At 38.3% G+C, this 24,211-nt stretch overlaps 1 protein-coding gene and 2 non-coding genes across 3 annotated transcripts; 1 reads left to right on the forward strand and 2 right to left on the reverse strand.

Annotated features, from left to right (window-relative positions):
• Positions 1–1,913: 1,913 nt before the first annotated feature.
• pdcd2l (programmed cell death 2-like) lies at positions 1,914–19,488 on the reverse strand. Its single transcript, XM_028810102.2, has 7 exons — positions 19,308–19,488; positions 9,371–9,534; positions 5,765–5,828; positions 4,271–4,626; positions 3,182–3,295; positions 2,468–2,622; positions 1,914–2,069 (listed from the first exon to the last, which is right to left on the reverse strand). The coding sequence occupies exons 1-7, from the start codon at positions 19,413–19,415 to the stop codon at positions 1,939–1,941; spliced, it is 1,092 nt and encodes a 363-aa protein (XP_028665935.1). The 5' UTR covers positions 19,416–19,488; the 3' UTR covers positions 1,914–1,938.
• Positions 18,708–18,780, reverse strand: trnar-acg (transfer RNA arginine (anticodon ACG)). Its single transcript has one exon. It is a non-coding gene; the product is annotated as a tRNA-Arg (tRNA).
• Positions 19,489–19,589: 101 nt separating the features above from the next.
• Positions 19,590–19,661, forward strand: trnam-cau (transfer RNA methionine (anticodon CAU)). Its single transcript has one exon. It is a non-coding gene; the product is annotated as a tRNA-Met (tRNA).
• The last annotated feature ends 4,550 nt before the right edge of the window (positions 19,662–24,211 follow it).

Here is a 24,211-nt window from a genome sequence, read left to right on the forward strand (position 1 = left end):
GACTGTTTTTTCCCTAAAAACACTAACCCTTAATTTTCACTATTGTCCTGGAATATGTGATTCTTGGTCCAGTGCTTTAGATCTCTGGATAAGATTTGAGTGGACATTTGCAAAAATCAGTAGTGGTTCCCCAAAAAAGCATGAAAAAATGTTTTTGCTGTAACTGTTCACCTAAATTAATATTTCTGTATTAGTTTTATTGATGCCTTTGAGAATATATAGGCTTCATCATCAATATGAAGCACAACTACAGTTGTACTGTAATGTACTTAAAGTGGACAGCGACTATATTCAGGCTGCTTTGAAGTCTTTGAGGATAATAGTTTCAATTTACAAAATTTGTTAAATTATGGAGGTAAACAACTTAATTCCAAGGATAGTTTTTGTTATTTACAATTTCGATGTAATTTATATTTAATGTGAAAGGTGTGTGTATATGTGTGTGTTCACCCAGCAATGGACTGGTGATTGTTCTTGTCTTGCACCCTATGTTTACTGGGATGTTCTCCAGCCCCCAGCAACCCTGCTCAGGATTAAGTAGGCTTCTAGTATGGTGTAGAAGAAACAAATGAAAGCCTTTTTTCTTCTAACACCCTACATCCCACTGCAGTCCAACTGGTGGCAGTAATATACCATAATGTGGTTTGCTAACTGCCTTAGAAAGACTGAATAAGAAAAACAATTGTATGTCTGAACATTTAAATAAAAGGGAAGACCGGATAAAAAATTTAAATTAAAAACTACAAACAATGAAATCATTAGAGAAAGTATTTTTAGGCTTTTAAACTTATCTTTGGTGTAGTTTCTGATTTCAGATTAATGTTTTGATGTTTTGGTAAATCATTTCCAGTGTATTCAAGTAATCTGAGTACTTTCTCAACTCATTCTATGGCAAAAATTTTGCTAGCATCTCTGCCACTTGCATTCCACCAAATAAAATTATGACATAGGCGGCTTTAAACTATTTGCTAGGGTAATGTTTTACAGTGTGTCAGGATCCTTTTCATGATCAAGGGCTACACCATTTAGGTTAAGAAGACAACTGGCTAGAATGTCCTGTGACCTAGACTCTCTCTTCTAAGTCAAGGACTGTGTGATATTAGGTGGGAGAGTACTGGCCTCTTGCCAGTCCTTTTTGAATTTATCCTTGAATGAGCAGATAGCCATAGTTTCCCCAGATAGAAGGCTTTGCAACTTTTTGCCATACTTCCACAGCTTCATTTTCTGTTTAGAGAGTTAGGCATCCATGTCCTCTGCTGATACAGAAGGCTTCATAAATATTCTAGTAGATGAATGTGACAACATTCCCTAAATACAGAACATTTTGTAATTACAAATCTAACCTCCAACTGGTTGCAGAGGAGCTACTGACTCCTAACAATTATCCACAGCATAAAAAGATTTTTTTAACTAGAGGTTGTTAATTCATGTGCCCCATTCAAGGTTTCAGGCTGCTCCAACAGAAGTGGTTACACTTAAACATGATTGTAACATTGCAGAACCTCTGTTTAACAGAGTAAACAAGCAAAGTGTGGTTGTCAGACATTTTCATAAGAATGTGGACTGAATGTTACTTATGCTGATCATACTCATACAGCTTCTTTGCCCAACTTTACACTATTTAGGTAATGTGGGTAATCTCCGTCTGTTTGAAAAGGAACTTACATCATTCCATCATTCCCTTTCTCTTTCAGGATAAACATGGCTTGCTCCTTTCCTATCATCGGTTACTCCTCCTTTCCCAAACACTGTATCTACCTTCTGATATTTTGATTCTACTATAAAACACAACTTAGATAAGGCCTAGATCCTAGCATTTGGTTTATACCACCTCCACCACTCCTGTTCAGTTTAAGCCACAGTGTGTCCTTCTGTCATCAGGCAAAAATGTCCTCAAAATAGAGATTGAGCCATCTACTACCATGCCATCTTTATTACTCATTTAAAGAATTTTTGATCAGGATCACTTTGCAAGAATAAAAATTCTTCAAGAGGGGTATGATTGCTAGCAGGCCAGCAGCTCTTCTCACATGTGTAAATTAACACAGTCCCAAATTCCACTGTTAAATCTGAAAGACAAATACATTACAAAGAAAAACAGATATTTAGGGTGAATAAATTATAAATCAAATATGCATCTTGCATTACTATAGTGAAAATAACTAGTTAAAAATTAAATAAAATAGATCAATTTGTTGTGGTTGGTCCACGTAACATGACTTTCAGAAAAAAATGTAAAACGTCTCATACAACAAAAAAGTTGACAGCTCTGTGCATGTACTTTTTATTTCTATTTTATTCAATATTTGTCTATTAACAATGCAGCAAACAAGAAATCACATTAACTATGAATTTTTCTAAAGATATGCATGGAGGAACTCCAGGAAATGAAATCACTTTTTCCTATTTTTCGCATAGACGGTCCAATTATTTTTCTTAGAACACCAACAACAAATATAACCCTTACCATCTTCATTGTTGCTTCTGAGCATGCTAACCATGGCTGGCATAATTTGTAATTCAAATCTTCTACAGCTGCCACAGCTATTACAAAAAGGGACCATCTGGTTCACATTGCAAGGTGGAGCAGATATAAATAGTGGCTTCCCATTGAAAGAATACCTAGAAAAGCAATAAAAGTATATAGTAAAATTCTGATTAAAGACTGGTTTTCCATTTAAAGCAGGGGCTTATTTCCCTTAATACAGCATAAGTATATTAAAAGGCAGACAGTATGGTATAGTGGTTAAGGATTTGGATTTCAAACCCTGAGGTTGTGGGTTCAAATCCTACTACTGACACTGTGTGACCCTGACAAAGTCGCTTGACCTGCCTGTGCTCCAATTACAAAAGCAAAGGAAATGTAACCACTTGCATCATAAATGTTTTAAGTCACCTTGGATAAAGGCATCATCCAAATAAGTAAATGTAATGTTAAAATTACACTCAGATATGAATTAAAAACCTACATCGACAAAGGGTCACAGTTACAACTTTCATAAATCTATTGTATAATTCACTCTCTAAGCATATTGTAACACCAAGGTTAAAAAACATTGACATGTTTGTTTTAAGCAATTTTTTTTTAAATATGGTAGTTTTGACATTCGCACTGTCAAATACCATGAAAGCCTCCACATTTGAAAAGACAAAACAAAAACCACAAACACACACGCAGTACCTGAGCACCTGCTCTTGACATAAAGAGACTCTCTTCATGAACTTCATAAATACTTCATCACCATGCTTAGCTTTTGTTTTCTCATATCGTTCTTCTCCTCCATCCTCTTTACAACTGGAAGTAAAAAAATAACACAAGTGCAAAAGCAGCAATGCCATTTCATCATACTGCTTGTATTTACTACTAAATGAAGCAGGTTAGTAACATATACCAAGAGTTCGTCAAATGTGTACAGTGCTGATAAAAAACCTGTTTTCTCACCTTGTTTCTTGGTTGTCAACTTACTTTTAATCTAAAGTACAGCTTTACACATACACATGCATGAAGGATATTACAGTCAGTCTTGACAAAACACTAAATTAACATATGAATTATCTATGAGTCTGGTGCAGCACTATGTTGCACTACTTTATTAAACTCATCATCTGGTTCATGTACTTTATGAACTTTCTTACTTCAATTATATGGTTTTGAGGATCTGGAGACTATCCACAGGGTGCCACTCTTCCATAAGAAACACAACCTCTTAATCCATCATGCATGTCTTTGGGATAGAACAGGAACCTGTAGCACCCAGGGGAAACATACACAGACACAGGCAGACCATGACTGGGCAGAATTATCTTCCTCCATAACTGGATGACTCATAACTGGACCACATCTGTTCAAAGTTATTCTTTTACACTGTGATGTGGTGGGCTGTTAACGTCATTTCAAAAGAGGCCCATAGAATCAACAAGCTAATTAAAAAGGCACACTCGGTTATGGGGCACACTCTCAACACCCTGGAGGTAGCAGCAAAGCAGAGAACTGAGAATCAATATGAACAATGCTGCACATGCTCTCTCTAACACAATAAAAGTGTGTACTTTCAGCCAATAAATTATTCAGCAGAGGTGTGTCAAGATACGCTACTAAGCCACCTTTATACCAATGTAGAATCCCTTTACAATGCTTCACTGAGCCTGTGTCTTTTTGGAGAGTTGTTTTATTTTGACAAAATATAATAATTTTTATTTATTTATTGTGCTTCTGTAAAAAAAAAATTAATTTCCCCTTGGGGACAAATAAGGTGTTACCAATTCTTACCTTGCTAACTGTTCAGTATCAATCCCATCAATGCCTTCTCTATTTTGATATTCCTTCAGTAACTGCAAGGCATGAGCTGTGTCCTCCTGCATACACAGTTCTTCCTCATCAATGACATTTATATAATAGGGCTGGAAAGTTGGAACAGGACCTGGAGGTATCAACCCTGTTGTTCCAGTAGGTAAAGGAATGTCTTCGGCCTCTTGAGCGTTATCTGCGAAGCTAAGGCGCTGTAGGTGATTTGTAAAATCTGCAACCTCAGATATGTTCATAGTCATATTTCTTGAAGGCGTTTCCTCTGAATCCATTCCCCAATCATCGGCCCCATCACACCACTCTGTCACTCCAGTCGATGTCTGCAGTTTAAAATATTTTGTGTAAAATTTCTTTCAACAATACTTCACTATAAAGAATGTGCAGTGTTAATTAATTTTTTACTGAAACAAAGTAGCACTTGAGAGCAATTATTAAAAAGTTACATACATACATTATGAGTTAAAACAGTAACATATCCTAATAATCTAATATGGAAATGTAACTACATTTCAAAACGTTGCAAACATGATTACACCAATTAAAAAGCAATATATAGGAATGTAGAACACAATAATGTAGTATAAAATTTAGATTAACAATTTTGCTATGATAAAAAGAAAGGCGGGCGGCACGGGTTCGCTTCCCGGGTCCTCCCTGTGTGGAGTTTGCATGTTCTCTGCGTGGGTTTCCTCAGGGTACTCCAGTTTCCTCCCACATCCAAAGACATGCAGGTTAGGTGGACTGACGATTCTAAATTGTCCCTAGTGTGTGTGTGTGTGCGCCCTGCGGTGGGCTGGCGGCCTGCCCGGGGTTTGTTTCCTATCATGTGCCCTGTGTTGGCTGGGATTGGCTCCAGCAGACCCCCCTGACCCTGTAGTTAGGATATAGCGGGATGGATAATGGATGGATAGATACAGTTTGTAGAAAATACTGCTATGGTTATTCAACTGAAGTCAACACTGCCATACCCTGACATGTGCATGATGCTACTTGGACTCTACAAGAGCATGCAAAAAAATACCATGGTCACTTTTAAATATCACTGTGTATTAGCTATTGCACTTTTAAACATTACAATTTTAAACTTTTAAATATTACTCATTATAATACAATTGCATATGAAGCTGAATAAAATATGTATATCCTGGGATGCTGCTACTTAGTAGCGATTATTGGAAATTTTGAGATTGTCATTATGGTTGTACTGTTTGTATATTACATAATAATATTAGCACAAAATAATCATTACTCTGAACTCATTAGTCCTCATTTACAGCATGAATGTTGTTTGGGACTACCTGTTTTTCAATTTAAACACTGTTTATTAGGACTCACACTTCATTGCATCTACTTTACATGTGTGAAACTTGTAGTACTGTTTGAGTGTATTATAAATGTCATAAAATACACACTCTTGCACACCATACACATGTACAGTATGTTGTCCATTTGTCTTACCTGTTTTGCCTCAGATTTTTGCCTTGCTTCTGTTTCCAAACTTTGTGAGCGTAACACTTTCCAGCTGTAAAATGGAATAAAAAATAAAGGCTCGAGATGTAGCTTTTCAAAGTGCTGCCAATTATATCTTGAGGATATTAATGATTTAAAATTGAAACACATCAATGCATGGTGGCGTAGTGGTAGTGCTGCTGCCTTGCAGTAAGAAGACCAGGGTTCACATCCCGGGTCCTCCCGATGTCTGCGTGGGTTTCCTCTAACTGCTCGGGTTTCCTCCTGCTGTCATAATTAGGTGAAATGATCACACTAAATTGACCTGTGTGTATGTTCACCCTGCCTTTCACCTTATGCTGGCAGGGCAGGCTAAGGCCCCAACATCCCTCTGTGTCCCTGGTCTGGATTAACAGAGATAGAAAATTACATCCAGCATCCAATGTGAGGAAAAGCTGAAATAATTTTAAACTCCCTTTATGTTTTACAGGATCACAAGAAGTATAGGGCCTATCTCAGCAGTAAAGGCCAGAACCAATAGATACTCTAGCATGCCTGTCCATCAGAGAGTATGTCCAAAGTTCAAACAAACATTTGCTAGTCTGGGAAATTAACAAAATTCCCTGGAGTTTTTAAGCAGCATCACTAATTACTGTGCTGCCATGCAGAAACAACAAGCAAATTTTGTAAATTCTACAGACAGAAAAAAAAAACAACACAAGACTCAAAGAACAGAATAACAGTCATTTATCAATAATAATATAATAATCAGCAATCCCATAGTTTTTACTTTACTTTTTTAATGTATACTATAAAGCAATGTGAATATAAAATAATAAATAAATAGTTGCATATATAGATAGATAGACAAATAAATATATAGGTCTGAATTGCAATCTGATTATTTGGGTGGTCGCCTACCAGGTAACTCTTGCGGTTGGTCAGCAAACATCTGCCACACCCTCTCAGTTGCGAGAAGCAGATCATAAGCATGTTGGACCTATGGATATAATACTCCAATCTACACCCTTTCAAGTAAGTGAACCAGCCACCATGGACCAACATCTGAGGCTTTGCCTCTGGCGCTGACATCCAAGGTTTAATCCCCACAAGGGGAAACAAAGGTGACATATACAAAATAAAACAAATATACATATATATACTGTATATATATATATATTTTGTTTCTTGCTTTTTTTTTTTTTAATTTTTTACTCACAATGCTTTTTTTGCCACATGTAGCAGAAAGGAACACACTTTCTTTACCATAAATACACCAGTATGTCTGTCTGCATTTTAGATAGTTAATCTCATGTAGAGAGACGTGAACCATGAGGAATACAAGTGTATAGTCCTATGCTTCAATGAACCACTCTTTTATATTAACAATAACATTTTTAATTTATATATGGGAGGAAGACATTCTCTTTTTGCTTAATTGTGCACTCTACTGTGTGTTTGTTGTAAGTACTCTGTAGATGCTCAGTAAGACATTTTTTCCTGTACCTATCAGAAAATGAGAACATGCACCTTTATGCTTAAGTATTCACAACAGAAAAGTACTAAACAACTAAAAGGTATTTTTTTGCTTCTAAATCCTTACATATCTGTCGAATTATTCCTCCTAAAATGTTATCTGCTCCATGTTAGCTGGCATTTTCTGTAGGACACCAGAAGTCTATGGTGGCACAGAGAAAAATAGGCAAAAACTGTAGTTATTATAACAAAGAGAAAACTGATCACAAACATATCAGTTCAAGAATTTAGACCAGTGGTGGTGAACCTATGACATATGCGTGGCAGAGTGGGCACTCAGGGTCCTCTCTGTTGGCAGGCGTGCCGTCGCACAGAGTTCATTACTAGAAAGCCAGAGGAATGTGGAGCCGGGCTGCTCCCCTCACCCTCTCCACTTGCGCCGGAGAACATTTCTCACATCACCCGCCCCCCAATGGGAGCACTTCCTCCCTCTCCTGTCTGGGGTAAGGCGGGCGGCTCACATGCGGAGTGAGGGTGCAGCGCGGATGGCAGCCTGTTGAGTCTGTGGCAAAGGTGATTCCCGCGGTGGGGTTGGAGAAGAGCTAGGTTGGAGGGGATGTTGTACAGCAGGTCCACAGCTCAAAATTGAAAAGGCCAATTTTAATAGATAATCGCCGCACTCGCGGCTTAGAGAGGGGCGTGGTAGTGCGGCCAGAGCGGTTCCCGGGAGCTTCATGATGTGGATGGCCCTCTCTTAAGTGCACAGGTGAGGAGTCGTCTGCATCTGTAATTGTTGCCGGGAGCTGCTAATCGCTACACCTGATCCACGTCCCTGTAATATATAATAGAAGCGCGAGGCGGATGGAAAGGAGAAAAAAATGACAGAGAACGGGAACGAAGGTTAATGGGAAAGACCTGCATGAAACACTTGATAGAAGATAGAAAGGATGACAGAGGACAGCACAGTTAGTTCTGGAAATGAAATCCTTAAAGTGTGGAATTCTCTGCCAAATAATTTTAGGTCAATAAAAGCACTTGCTTTCCTTACTTTGTTTGGATCATCTTATGCTTGTGAGCAGCTGTTTTCAGCTTTGAATTATATCAAATCTGACACCAGAAACAGACAGATGACCCGAGTGCTGCATGTGCTGCATGTGTTGCTCTCAATCTTACAAAGTATGAGCCAAGGTTAGACAAATTATCAGCATGCATACAACAGCAAAAATTACATTAATTGTTCAAAAGCATGCCAAATGCAAACTTTTACCGTTCAATAAAAAGTGTTTGTATCATTGAAAGCTCTGTTATTGTGTTTTTCTTTTAAGACAAAAGATGTTAATGCATGAGTTGTTTTTTCTATACTAAAACCTTAGTATTCAGGTTAAATTGCTGTGTTGGCACTTTGCAATAAATAAGTGGGTTTTGGGTTGCAGTTTGGGCACTCTGTCTCTAAAAGGTTCGCCATCACTGATTTAGATTATTGTAGAAAAGACACCCATTCCAATTTGTTGTGGCGTCTATGGCTTTGCAAAACAATTGCATAGCAGACACCTTAACGTAAAAACTTTTGAGTGTCTACTATGTACGATATATACACTATATACAAACAAATATTTACATCTGAACAGAGTAAGTCAGAAGTGGACTTTACATATTTACAGCAAAAAAAATGTGAAAATTACAGATTATTACTTCTTTATGTATTAACTCAGATATTCCTGAACAGAAGAAACTGTGAGTAGTGGGGGTATATCATGGGCAATGCATCTTGGGTATTTGGTAATCTTATTCCTAACATGTAAGCCTTTTGAGAATGGATAAAGAACTTTTTCCCTCTGTGATTCTCGTCACTCTTGATTACAAAATTAGTCTTTATGAATTAAACTCTTGTCCCTGTTTTGGCTTGAAATACATCTACAGTATGTTTTCACTTTCCATACCCAATTTGTCATGTTCGTAGTTGTGGGAAACTGGAACCATTCCTTGCAGGATAAGAGTGGAAACAACACATGACAGGTAAGGTCATTGCAGTGCAATGCAGTGCACACCCACAGTCACTTACACCAGGCCAATATATTAATACAAAATTACTTAAAATGACCCTTGACCACATTGTTTATTAGCATTGTTTATACTCACCTTTCTGCCTTTCCTGAACATTCATTTTGTGGGCAAGCAAAAACATTAATGGTTCGATGATACAGAGAACCCTCCAAGGGGCAGTATACTTGCACGATATGAAGGAGGGTTTCACCACAAAGTGTGCAAGTGGGATAAAGAAATGTGATACATGGCATACAATTCTGTAAGAAAAAAACAATTGTTTTTATCATTAGCATTTCATATTTATACAATGCTTTGACTACTGATAATAATTAATAATTTGCATAGTTGAGGCACTATATTGCCTATAGCATTGATTTTCACTAGTGATTCATTTCACCCAAACATTAATTCAGGACAGAGTTCCCAAATAGCTTATTAACCCACTACCAACAGATAGACAATCGTAAATGTGTGTGTATTATCTTAACCTTTGTACAACATAAATGTCATCAGGCAGCCACTGATTTGTTATCTATACATACATATACATGCTCAAAGAAAATACAGAAATATATAGATAATACTATTGGATCTATCTATCTGTCTTTCTATCTAGCGTGTTTCACATCTCTCTCTCTATCTCCTAAATAACTCAATATACAATCAAATTCAATATACAATCAAATAATTTAGAATTATGAATTTAATCTGAACAGCATCATACTCTATATTAAATAATAAATTACTGATACAAACAATAACCTGAGCAGTAGTACACATTAAATGATTCTTTTTCTTTAATCAAAATTTTAAGCCCTAACTTCTCTTTTTTTTATTCTTTACTATTTATAGTTATGACAAGTGAGTGCACAATCACATATAAGTGGAAAAACTGATGTCTCATTATTCCTAATTAGCTATTTAGATAGTATGGAAGTTGTAGTTAATATATATATAATGTTTTACAAATTATTACAAGTACATACTTAAATGAAGTTCTAACAATGAATTATTAAAACATAAGGAAAAGGACTGAAGGTAACTCAAGGGTTAAATAAACGTAGCCTAAAGCTTGACTACGTGAGGTTTACCTTACCTTAGAGAAACCAGCAACTTGAATTTCCAACATTAAAATGGGGTAAATGAGTACCAAACATCCCTCTAGAAAGTAATAATAAACTAATGCAAAGCCCAAACACCCTTCCTTTGAAGCAGTGCTAAGATCATTAGGAGAGTCTGCAAAACACCCCTATCAACAAGGTGGCATTTAGATAAATGGGAGAGTCGATAAGAGTCAGAAAATACTGGTGGCACTAGTTGTTCGGATGAAACAACAAAAGTTCTTAATATTATGCATATTAAGAGTTAGAGGATGGATAGGATTAGAAATGAGTACATTAGAGTGCCAGCTCATGTTGGATAGTTGGGAGAGGCGAGATTGCATTGGTTTGGACATGTGCAGAGGAGAGATGCTGGGTATATTGGGAGAAGGATGCTAAGGATAGAACTGCCAGGCAAGAGAAAAAGAGAAAGGCCTAAGAGAAGGTTTATGGATGTGGTGAGAGAGGACATGCAGGTTATGGGTGTGACAGAACAAGATACAGAGGACAGAAAGATATGGAAGAAGATGATCCGCTATTGCGACCCCTAACGGGAGCAGCCGAAAGAAGAAGAAGAAGAGTTAGATGATGTGATGTATTAGATGAAGTAATGGTAAAGAAAAGTATAAAAGCAAATTATTGTATTATCGATTACTCACTCCATGGACTGAGACGTTTGTGCATACTCTGTGCAAATAAAGAAATGTTCTGCATTCTCATCTGGGCTCCATGACTGCCTTCTTTAAAGATAAAGGAAAGTTTTTTTTCCACAACAATAGTTGGCCTACTTTAAATACCTATAATTGCTTTTTGAAAGCTACACTCTAATGCACTGTATCTTTTAGGGGAGATGCCATGTTCCAGAAGTGACTGTGTCTCATGTAGTTGTTTACACGCCTTTGGCTGCCCCTGTCATAACAATAACACATGATTTGATTGAGAGAATTGTGCAGGAATTTATGGAGAAATAATAACAGCAGCAGCAACAACTGAAAGTGCAGTAGAACAGAAAAAAACTTGCTTTTCATGTGGCCAGCCAAAGTAACATTATGAAAATGGTAGGTACAAATTCTGTAAAACCTTGCCCAATTGTTCTTTTGAGCTTCTCTGGGGCCTCTTTTCAAAATTAAACATGAACATTTGTGTTTATCTTCTAGCAAATGATAATTTTTTTTTAAGTATTGTGGCAGACGGCTAGGACGCCTCAATGATGGAAGGACCAGGGAAGAGGACAGATCCACAACAAAACCACCCCCCACCGGGATGCAAGAGGGCAGCCTCCCTGGATTGCATCATGGCCACGGGCTTGGAGCTTGGAGGCTCAAACCTGTTGGGGCCCTTGGTCACCGCCAGGGGGCACTTTGACAGTCCCAAAGCCATGGACTGCAGCACTTCCTCCACACCCGGAAGTGCTGCAGGAAGAGGATCTGGGAACATGTGAGGTACTTCTGGGGACCCTTGCAGCACTTCTGCCACACTCAGGAGTGCTGCTGAAGGAAGATCGAAGTGCACCTGGAGCACTTCCCGGTGCCCTATAAAAGAGGCCGCCTCACTCCATTCCAGGAGCCGGAGTCGAGAGATGGAGGACAGAGCTTGTGTGGAGGAGTGTAGGTGGTAAAGAGAAAAAGAAAGGAAAGAAAGAGAGAGGAAGAAACTGAGGTTATTGGTGGTAATTTGTGCACTATGTGCTAAGAAAAGAAAATTAAAGGGTGTATTTTGCACTTGTGTCTTTGTACCTGTGTGTGTCTGGGGCTGATACTCCACAGTATAAAATGAGAAACACAAACAGGTGGTGGTGGTGCTATCCAAATTCATAATGTTCAAAAATAATAGCAATGTGGCTGTTCAACTATTTTTTATTTTATTTAATGAATCTTGTAATACTAAATATGCACCTTTATTAACTATATGAACCTAAGTGATTTGTGGTGTGGAAGTGGTAATACAATTTTATTACTGGATTATCAAAAGAAAATGCATTTGTATGATTAAAAAGGCTTATAGATGTTCTGAATTCTGTATTCTGAGGCAGGCAGTGGTGAACACCACAGAACAGAGCCCCCTAAAATGGAAGTGGTAGAAAATACATGGCATCAGTAGTGGTTTAGCACTCAGGTATCTCTACAGCCAGGAGCGGAATGTGGAGTAGGAGGGGCAATGTTAAGTAGGAAGGGACATACTTGATGGGTATGATGAAGTTATCAAAAGAAAAGAATTTTACACTTGAAGTTGTCAAAATAAAAGATTGTAATGAATACCCTGAAGTTTTCACAGCTTATGCTATACATATATAATAGGAAAAATATACAATTTAAATATACAATTTAAACAGAATTGACAGCTTACACTGCAGGTAGATTTAAGCCATATTCCCAAAACACAGACCTAGACCAAGAACAGCCAGTCTAACTGAATGTTGATTTCAAGCTGTCATTTTTTAAAACTTCACTTCATACTGAGAGTTTTTTCAATTTCCACTGCATACTGCAGTCATCTTTTAATAATCATTTCAAGTTCACTCACTCAGATTTTATTCTTAAATTCATGCAGTCAAAACCCCAAAACAGTGGCTGCCTGGCGCTGAGAGATTGTATCCACCGGCCATTCAAGAGCACTGGATTCGCTTCTGGGTCCATCAGTTTTCATTTCACATTCTGGATTTTTAATGTGAATTCATCACTTAACATTCTGCATTTTTAATGTCACTTTCAGGTCATCACATTTTCCTCATTTCATACTCTAAACTTTTAGTGTTCATTTCATGACTTCACTTTCTCTTAATTCTCCCTTGTCACTTTCTATTCTTCATTTCACTCTCTGCATTTTAAATCTTTATTTCAAGGTTGTCACTGATCTCACCTAAAAAGAATACAGCATAATTTCTTATTACTTTGCTATCTGGCTCGCTTCACCTATGCGTTAATAGTACTGTTTATGTCTCCAGTACATCATGTTATTCGAATATCGAGTAATCCTGATACGTGCGAGCATGCAACATCCCAGTAAACTACTGCTTTGGTTTTTGGCTTCGTTTTGAAGATGCAATACACTTAGCAGGCAGTTCTTTGGATTCATAAGCAGACAGTTGAAATGCACACCATCCTTCTCATTAAAGAGGAAGAGTGTTTGAATTACTTGAATGATTTGAACTGTCAGCCTGAGCTGCCTGGTTACCAAAACATATGTTGTGTCATTCTACTTTTTACACATGAATCAACAGATCATGCAAGAATAAAAACAAAAAATATGATTAATGCGTTTATTTATTTTAGCATACTCTTTACTAATCCTCAACAAATTGTGGGCCGAGATTTCAAGCAACAATTTGGTCCTGTGTGTCAGGCACTGTGTGCAACAACAAGAGATTTCCTATTAATTTTACACCATGACCAATCAGATGTTAACAGGCCATAAACCTCTCCTACTCAACACTGTAGGCCCTTCCACTTGACATTACCCCTCCTACTCGACATTTGGCTCCTGGCTATACCCTTCTCTTAGCATGCATTAGGAATGAATGGGAAACAGTTTAGGGTGTTTTAACTGGGGGCTACAGCAGTTAATTAATTATAGCAATGTGCCTTTTGAAAATGAATGAACAGCGTATTCAAGTCCTGGTTATATGAAAAGCTGATATTTCATAATGAAAACCGACAATTGAATTCTCACTTGACCTACACATTTTCATTTATTTTAGTACGCAATAAAAATACTATGTCAAGTTGTCTGTTATGCTCAGACATAACCGTCTGGAGGGGCCTAAGTATAAGTTTCAAAACACGCTACTGCCATTTCACGGACTGCTGCTCTCCAAAACACACACACAGAACCATACTCAAGTCTGAATTAGCGTAAACTACCCTAATTCGGGGTGATTATAAAAGCGATAACGAATTACTCTGTGAAGTAGGACAACATAATAAGGAAGAATAGTTGTGTCAGATATTTAAAATGGAAAAATGAGGTCTTCACTTTAAATGTGTAAAGTCTAAATATTTTTTGATTGTAACAGAAATATATCATTTTCGACTTTTAATACAAGTCGATAGGAGGCTAGACTCCCCGTAAAGGATTAAAATCAAAAATAACATTATGTTTGTAATCACTGTCGTTGAAATAGCATACAACGGTACAGCACATCCTAATATTCCAAATTTGTCATTTTCAACCCTTTGGGAGTGGCACTTAGAGGGCTAGGGCCACTAGTAAATAAGAAAATATCAAAATAATTATCACATTTGTGATAAGCAACCAAGAAATAGCATAAAGCGAAACTCGACGTACCTATATTACTGATTCTCATATTTTCTACGTTTTCTGAAAAGGAATATCTTTGACCCCTCCTATCTCATTAGTGGGTTAAACCCAGAGGTCGATTACTTCAAGTCCTTCTGGTCATTTCTGCTTAAGATTTTTATATATCTTTTTTCAGTGTAAATAAATATGACATAATAAATTTTCTTTTTTGTCATGTTCAATATTGTAATTAAATAGCACATTAATTACTTCAGCACTACAATTATGAAATGTCTTCGGATTTTGTGAGACGTGTTCGCTATGAGGCTCGCAGTACGGAAGTGACGAAGATCAAAATCAGGTGACTCAAACACAGTCGAAGTGAGAAGTATTCAACTGATCGAAGTGGCTGCAGCAGAGGACAATCATGGCGTAAAGTTCCGCCCATCGATCCACATATTTGCATATTGAGAACTTGAAAACTTAAAGTGGAAAATAAAAATTCAGTGAGCAGCAGGTGGCGCCAGTGCTTATTTGCGTTTTACTTTTCATTTTTGCAGCTTCATTGCTGTTCAGGCTGAAAATGAAATTGCAAATGGTGTTATTTCATTTTATTTTTAATTTTTGCAGAATTCTAGTACATAGACTTTGAAAATGAAATTGCATCTGGTGTTATTTCATTTTATACGGTGGAAGGCGATATAAGTTACAATGGAAGAAACTGGAGCTGTAGGGACAATTACCAGTACCGGACAAATGTGCAGTTAAGTAAACAGCCGTTTTGGAAAAGGACTTCCAAAATTCTTTCTGTTTTCAGATATAAAGCAAGCAGATTGAACGTTACTCGCCATTGACTAAGCTCTCAATAGGGGCGGAGTGTTTTCAGAAAGAATTTCTGTTTGCTCCCCATACACGTGAGCTCGACTTCTTAATGCAAAAACAAAAGGGGGCCTATAGGAAATCGACAAAATGGTGTCTGTAGTCACAACGTAACCTAGCGTTAATAGCATTTCGCTTCTTCATACCAAAGTCAGTGTTGCGTGCCAAGTTGACTAGGAAAATTAAAGACATTATGGATACAGTCATGAGGCTTTTAAACTTAATTCGCGAGAGTTCAACGTGCAACAGCGCCATGCTGAAGGAAATGTCATCAGAACATCATGAACTGTAGGTTCCGTAATGATTTGCGTTGACCAGCAGGGGTTGAAAGTTGGACAAAGTGTGTGAACTTCTCTTCTCTGTGGCCCTAATACGCTTCCGTACCTTTCTGACCGAAAAAAAAAATAATCAGCGTTTCGGGAATTATACGACGGTTGAACTTTTGGCCCTGTTCGAACAGGATCCTCAGTTACACTGCAACAGCAACATTGCGAAAAAAAAAACCCCAAAATATTCTTGGATGCATACATTTCCGACAGTACTGTCAACAGAATTTCAAGGAGCGTTTCAAGTTGTCAAAAGAAATTATCTTTAAAAAAAGTTTTTATACGACTTCATTTCCCCGTTTCTGTAGATGGCCAGTGGACTGCTAAGGTCAAAAGGCTTCGTCCATTCCTGCAGGAAAAACTTAATAAACTAGGCGTCTTAGAAATATTTTAAAAACTTTTCTTGCTTAAAGGTCAACGCAAAAATGATTTCCTCCAAGTCTGTCGCACAAGACTGATTGCATTGCTGATCTTCACTGTTCTTTTCCTTTCATTAGTGTCTGGTAATCTTTAATATTTCAGTGAACATCACCAAAAGCCATGTCAGGAGAAGACTCAGTTGCACACCAACAACAGTATCGCTACATCAGAACGTCGACACACCTGCATGCGTCTTGTTTCAAGCCGCTGCTTAATGAACGGTAAGTAAAATCAAATGACTACAGTTGGTATAAAGTACAATAATGACTAATATATGGCCGTCGTGAAAAAGCACTAAGGTACCCCTGCTCTACATAGATAAACCAGCTAGATGCAGCAACCAGAATATCGCGTATTAGTCGAGGCATAGCTGCGATTCTTGACAGACAATCTACCAGAAATTATTGCAGGTATCCCGGTCCGAATCCCGCTCATGGCACATTGCTGAATGAAAGAATATCTCTCTTAAAATATATATTTTTAAAACTTTCTCTTCGACGAACGGTGCTTTGTATTCTACTTTGGAGATTTAGTTGTTTATTTTTATTTTTTGATTAAACAAAAACTGTTTAATGAATGATTGATTTGTTAAGGAACACATGGACAACAAGCATTGTTAAAATCACAATTAAACAAACTGCCTGCAACTTCTATTGAATCATAATTATAACAAATAATAACGGATTTCACTTACTTATATAGCACCTTTAACATGGTCTCAGACGGCCGCACAGATAATCAAGAGGGGTACAATAAAAAAAAGCATAATAAGAATGAATAAATAATAGTTCACAGCCTTGTGTTTGTATGTATTTATAAAATTTGGGAAGTAATATATTCTAGTTGATGCTGACATTTAATTAATTTGAAGTAGGTAAAAATAAATATTTGGAAATATTGCAAAGGGAAATGTTTATATACTTATAGTAAACAGCACACACACCATTTAGTTAATTATATATACAGTATATCTTCTTCATTCGGCTGCTCCCGTTAGGGCATGCCACAGCGGATCATCTTTTATATATATCCTGGCCAAATCAGGCATCAGAATAGCACACAAACCCACGAACAATCTGCGCACTGTCATTTTCAACGCAAAAAAACAAGAAATTGACAGCAGAAACACGAAACGAAGTTTATAGCATTCCATGCAATTCTTGCCCAGCGGTATACATAGGACAAACATCAAAAAGAATTGCAACTCGCATACAGGAACATCGCAACACCGCTAGAAGGAAAAACTCACGATCACAGATCTATACGCATACAAAATCAACAGGACATACGTTTAACTGGGACAATGTACAAGTAAGATGGCCAGTACTAAAAGTGCCAGAGAACTGGCTAAATCTTGGCTATCTGACAAAAACGCCATCAACAAACATTTGGACATAAACCCAGCATATGCAAACTTAACATGTTCAAAATAAATAAAACGTTACGACCTGTAACCCATTAATTAATTTTGCTATATATTGCCCTTGATTCTTGTAAGTCTAAGCATTATCCTCTGATGAAGGCTCTTGGGTAGGGGCTGAAAGCTCTGGAATAAAAACTACTGTATGAGTCGTGATTAATTTTTTCTCCCTTTGGGGATCTCCAGCTGCTAATATGCAAACCGTATCACAGACCTTCGCTTCCATATATATATATATGCTGTTCTATAGCACGATCAGAATCGTCTGAGTATTAAAGGTGTAGGTCTATTTTATAAGCATATTTTATAACATCAATGTTAATATAGAGTTCTATACTTATTATTATTCTGTATTAGCATTGATATGAACGATTTGTGAAATTAGTGTTAAGTATAAAAAATTAAACTGATTATACAATTCAATGTTTATTATATTTATACATTATTATATGTCTTTACACGTTTTGCACACATATTTAATAAATGTAATAAACTGCACCAAGAATGGTTAAAAAATTATTCAAAAAATGTGTACGTGAATGTAAATATATCTGCACAAACCGACATTCGTGAGTAACATTTTTAGAAAGCTCAAAATGAAACACAAATCGAAAAGCGTCTGTGTGCAGACTCAAATAAGATTTTGCAGAATACATTAACTGACAAGAAGCTGTCCTGCATTTCTGAGTTTTGGTAGCCAACACGAGCCGTCTTGGTAGCCGAATCGGGTTGTGAATGGTCAATTCTTGGTAGCCGATTCGGGCCGCGATTGGCCCGAGCTTTCAATTCTTGGTAGCAAAAAGCGATCTGATTGGTTTTCGCTACCAAGAATTACCTCGACTCATGGCTGCTCGGAGGCAACCTGCTCTATTAGTTAATAGTATTTAAGCGTCATAAATCATCGGTAAAGCGAGTGCGTAATGCCTACACTCGGTATAATAGCAAATGATAAATAAATCGTGATATTCTTCTAGCTGGGAAGTAAATGTGTATTTAAATTTATTTCTTTTCAACGATACAGTTGCAAAAAAAAAAAAAAAAAAAACAATCGAGCCAGCCAGGAGTCGAACCTGGAATCTTCTGATCCGTAGTCAGACGCGTTATCCATTGCGCCACTGGCCCGCATACTGCCCGATTCTTTCCGGGAGCATTACACGGAGTTGCTATAACCACTAGGCTGTCGTTTGGAAATATTTGTTTATTTATGAATGCTTTTGATATTTAAATCTACAGTACAGTGGCATTCATATGTTATAAAATTAAGCGGCACTAGGCGACTAGTATTCAGTGTATAAACGTGGTTTAACGCGATTTCGGTTACGCCTCATGCAGGCCTCAAAATTCAAAAATCACGTTTTCTGCTTTAAGAACAACTTGCTTTATGTTTTCTTACCATTATTACACACTTTAAAATTACACTGTAAACTGCCACGATTCCATATTACATATGGGTAGAACGAAACGTCATCATTGTGTTGGCTATACTGTTGTCAGCCGTCGTTAAAGCACGTGTAAACAGAGTGCCTCCGGTGAACGTGTGTAGCGTAGGCAGCACGCACAACGAGGTTATGAAAACACTTGAATGTTTTATGCTTTTATTTAATAAAGACTATGATATAAAATTGTTATTAAGTTTATATATATCTTACCGGCACGTCGCCAATTTTGTTCGTCAAAAAGGAAAGAGATTGTAGCTTTCCTGCCTCGATACTTGCATCTCGTAATCCCAACAACACCCTTTCCGATGTTAAATCCATCCCAAAGGAGAGGAGGTGTCGACCTGTAAAGCAGAATTAGTGCGCTGAGGCGAACAACTGGCCAGGCAGCGAACAGTCGCTGTCTGGCTATTGGATTACCGTAAGAAATGCCAACTAATTGTAAACAAAAAAAGTTTTAGTGAAGAAAAAAAGAAATGAGTCAGGTAATGGTGGAGCAGAGTGGCGCAGCGGAAGCGTGCTGGGCCCATAACCCAGAGGTCGATGGATCGAAACCATCCTCTGCTAGTGTGATTTTTTTTTTTGGTCCTCCTTTCCTGACAGGTACATTTGATTGGAACACAAAACATGTAATCAGGATTGACTGCCTTTAAAGAAAGTATCGCTAAAATAAGTTATAAATAACTCGTCACGGTAGCCGATACGAGTTATCCATAACTTCCAGTTCTTGGTAGGAATATAAACTGCGATTGGCCCGATGTTTTAATCTTTGCTAGAATCATGGCAGCAATACGTGAATTAATGAGTAGCATCCACTTGCAGAGCCACAGCACCATACAGGTACAGTTACAGACCAGGAAGTGACGTCACCTTCGTTTCACTGACATTTTTCCCTCCTCATCTGTTTTGTCACTTTTTTTGCATTTGGCTACGGTCAGTGTGACTACTGGTAGCATGAGGTGATACCTGGACCCTACAGAGCTGGCACAGGTAGTCCAATTTCTCCATGATGGCAGGCACATCAATATGTGCCATTGCCAGAAGATTTGCTGTGTCTCCCAGCACAGTCGCATGGGCATGGAGGAGATTCCAGGACGCAGGACCGGAGGAACAGGATGAGCACTGCCAGAGCCTACAAAATGACCTCCAGCAGGCAGGATGCTGGTGTGAATGTCTCTGACCTCTGACAAAAAGAAACATACTTCATGAGGGTGGCCTGAGGGCTCGACTTCCTCTAGTGGGCCTCGTGGAGCTTAATTGGCATTTGCCATAGAATACCAGAATTGGCAGGTCCACCACTGGCAGGTACCCTATGCTTTCCACAGATGAGAGCAGGTTCACCCTGAGCACATGTGACAGGCGTGAAAGGGTCTGGAGAAGCCGTGGAGAACGTTATGCTGCTTGTAACATCATTCAGCATGACCGCTTTGGTGGTGGGACAGTGATGGTCTGGGGAGGCATATGCATGGAGGGACGCACAGACCTCTACAGGCAAGACAATGACACCTTGACTGCCATTAGGTATCTGGATTAAATCCCTGGACCCATTGTCAGACACTATGTATCTTATGTCATGTCCAGGGCAACCCTCATGCCTTAATTATAATAATTAAGTTATCTTAATTTTATAATAATATAATCTTAAATCACAGCTCTAGCTGATTCAAAACTCAATTGCAACAGTCCTGACACAGACTGGCAACAGCGAGCACATCACAGCCATCCTGCTGCACCTTCACTGCTCCCTGTGTCTTACAGGATTGAATGTCAAATTCTGTTATTAATTAACCTGCCCACTAAGGTCCACTGATTCTGTGCTCCACACTAACCTGCACTCTGTGGGTGACAGCAGGGCCTTCAGCTGTACAGTGCCCTGACTGTGGAATGACCTCCCAAAATTAATGAGATCAGCTGACTCCATTCATTTTTTTAAACTCATTTGTTTAGGAAGACATTAAACAGACCTGACATTCTGCCCCTTCTTTCAGTTTACCCCCTCTATCTGTCCAGGTAATCAGGGTTTGAATTTTTATCACAATTTATGTTATTTGTTTAAGATTTTTTTGTAGTATTATATGTTGTATTTTAGTCTGGATTATTGTCTTTTATTCTATTTGAATGTTTTGTATATCCTGTATTTATCTTTATTTAGTGAAGATATTATTTGTAGCCAATTCTGTATAGGTCCTGTACTTCTTTCTGAATTTTGGGCATAGGAAGGGTGCTATATAAATAAATTATGTTCTTATTAGTATTTTCATTTTTATTTCTTTTGATGGCCCATCGTGTATAATAATAAGTGACAAAAACTAGAGCAGTTCTATATAAGGAAATTAATATATAGCATTATTCAATGTAGAATATGTATTGCTGTTTTCTTCACATACATGTTTAAAAATATTAGATTGGCATAAATGTTTATTTTAAATTGGTTTAGAACAATATTGCACACATGCATTGCACATTTTAAAAAATGTAATCACTTTTATTATTAACGTTTTGCTAAACTCTAACGTGGTGTAAACATTGTAATTATATTGTATATTTCGTTTCATGAATGTAAACGAAAAACTACTTTCAATTAACACAGATCTTGATGATTTTAATTTTGTCGACACATTAAATGGTTCCCACAGACCCGAACACAACGTAAATGTTAACAGTGTATTTCACAGAAACGATCCATATTGTTTAGTTTGATGTATGACACGACGTGATGGCAGAAACCCTCTGAACTTCACAATGATACGTATTATTTGGTTTGATGTAGTTTTTTCCTTCTCATTTTTATCGCTTAATTTATGAACGGGTCCTTGAACCGACGTTACTTTCCAGGCTTTGCCGAGACCTGCCAAAACCTTCCACAACTAATTTTACGAAGTCAGTCCTAAAACGAAGGTGACGTCACTTCCAGGTCTGTAACTGCTTTTCTACAACTGCGGCGACGTATAGCGCCATGGCTCTGCAAGTGGATATTATTGGAATTCGTTAATTCTTGCTACGGAGAATTACCAACAATTTACCACAAAGTGCTTCATGGACGTGAGTTCGAATCCCACGCGGACCTGACGGCTGCTTTTAAGAAAATAAGTTTTCAAAAATCTTCAATCACCAAAGGATGCTAGAGCTGCATATTAAAATGTAAACAAGTTTCTCCAAGTTAAGAAATATGTATATTATAGGTTATATGCAAAAATATTGATTTGTACAATAATGGAAGGGTTAAAGTATATAGTATGTGTATAATATTAACATTTAATGCAAAAGTTTAGATTTGTAATGATTTCTTTTCATTAACTTTATAGTGATATCATAGTGTTCTGTTTGCATTCATATGAATTAAGAGTTTGTTTTCTTTTTGATTAAATTAAAAACTCGAATGACCCCTTTGTAAAATGAACTTTTAAGGAATAAGCACAAATAGATAGATAGATAGATAGATAGATAGATAGATAGATACTTTATTAATCCCAAGGGGAAATTCACATACTCCAGCAGCACCTTACTGATACAAAAAACAATATTAAATTAAAGATTGATAATAATGCAGGTAAAAACAGACAATAACTTTATATAATGTTAACGTTTACCCCCCCCGGGTGGAATTGAAGAGTCGCATAGTTTGGGGGAGGAACGATCTTCTCAGTCTGTCAGTGGAGCAGGACAGTGACAGCAGTCTGTCGCTGAAGCTGCTCTTCTGTCTAGAGATGACACTGTTTAGTGGATGCAGTGCATTTTCCATAATTGATAGGAGCCTGCTGAGCACCCGTCGCTCTGCCACAGATGTCAAACTGTCTAGCTCCATGCCAACAATAGACCCTGCCTTCCTCACCAGTTTGTCCAGGCATGAGGCGTCTTTCTTCTTAATGCTACCTCCCCAGCACACCATCGCGTAGAAGAGGGGGCTCGCCACAACCGTCTGATAGAACATCTGCAGCATCATATTGCAGATGTTGAAGGACGCCAGCCTTCTAAGGAAGTATAACCGGCTCTGTCCTTTCTTACACAGAGCATCAGTATTGGCAGTCCAGTCTAATTTATCATCCAGCTGCACTCCCAGATATTTATAGGTCTGCACCATCTGCACACAGTCACCTCTGATGATCACGGGGTCCATGAGGGGTCTGGGCCTCCTAAAATCCACCACCAGCTCCTTGGTTTTGCTGGTGTTCAAGTGTCGGTGGTTTGAGTCGCACCACTTAACAAAGTCATTGATTAGGTCCCTATACTCCTCCTCCTGCCCACTCCTGATGCAGCCCACGATAGCAGTGTCATCAGCGAACTTTTGCATATGGCAGGACTCCGAGTTGTGTTGGAAGTCCGATGTATATAGGCTGAACAGGATCGGAGAAAGTACAGTCCCTTGTGGCGCTCCTGTGTTGCTGACCACAATGTCAGATGTGCAGTTCCCAAGACACACATACTGAGGTCTGTCTTTAAGATAGTCCACGATCCATGCCACCAGGTATGAATCTACTCCCATCTCTGTCAGCTTGTCCTTAAGGAGCAGAGGTTGGATTGTGTTGAAGGCACTAGAGAAGTCTAGAAACATAATTCTTACAGCACCACTGCCTCTGTCCAAGTGGGAGAGGGATCGGCGTAGCATATAGATGATGGCATCCTCTGCTCCCACCTTCTCCTGATATGCAAACTGCAGAGGGTCGAGGGCGTGTTGAACCTGTGGCCTCAGGTGGTGAAGCAGCAGCCTCTCCATGGTCTTCATCACATGTGATGTCAGAGCAACAGGCCGGAAGTCATTCAGCTCACTAGGACGTGATACCTTTGGGACTGGGGTGATGCAAGATGTTTTCCAAAGCCTCTGGACTCTCCCCTGTTCCAGGCTCAGGCTGAAGATGCGCTGTAGATGACCCCCCAGCTCCGATGCACAGACCTTCAGCAGTCGTGGTGATACTCCATCTGGACCCGCTGCTCTGCTGGCACAAAGTCTCCTTAGCTCTCTGCTCACTTGCGCTGTTGTAATTATGGGTGGGGATGTCTCTCCTATGCTGGTATCAGCAGAAGGATGTGTGGAGGGTGCAGTACTCCGAGGTAAGAGTGAGAGTGGGTTAGGGTGGTCAAACCTGTTAAAGAAGTTGTTCATTTGGTTTGCTCTCTTC

This window comes from Erpetoichthys calabaricus, chromosome 9, assembly GCF_900747795.2.
Source record: "Erpetoichthys calabaricus chromosome 9, fErpCal1.3, whole genome shotgun sequence".
NCBI lineage: Eukaryota > Metazoa > Chordata > Cladistia > Polypteriformes > Polypteridae > Erpetoichthys > Erpetoichthys calabaricus.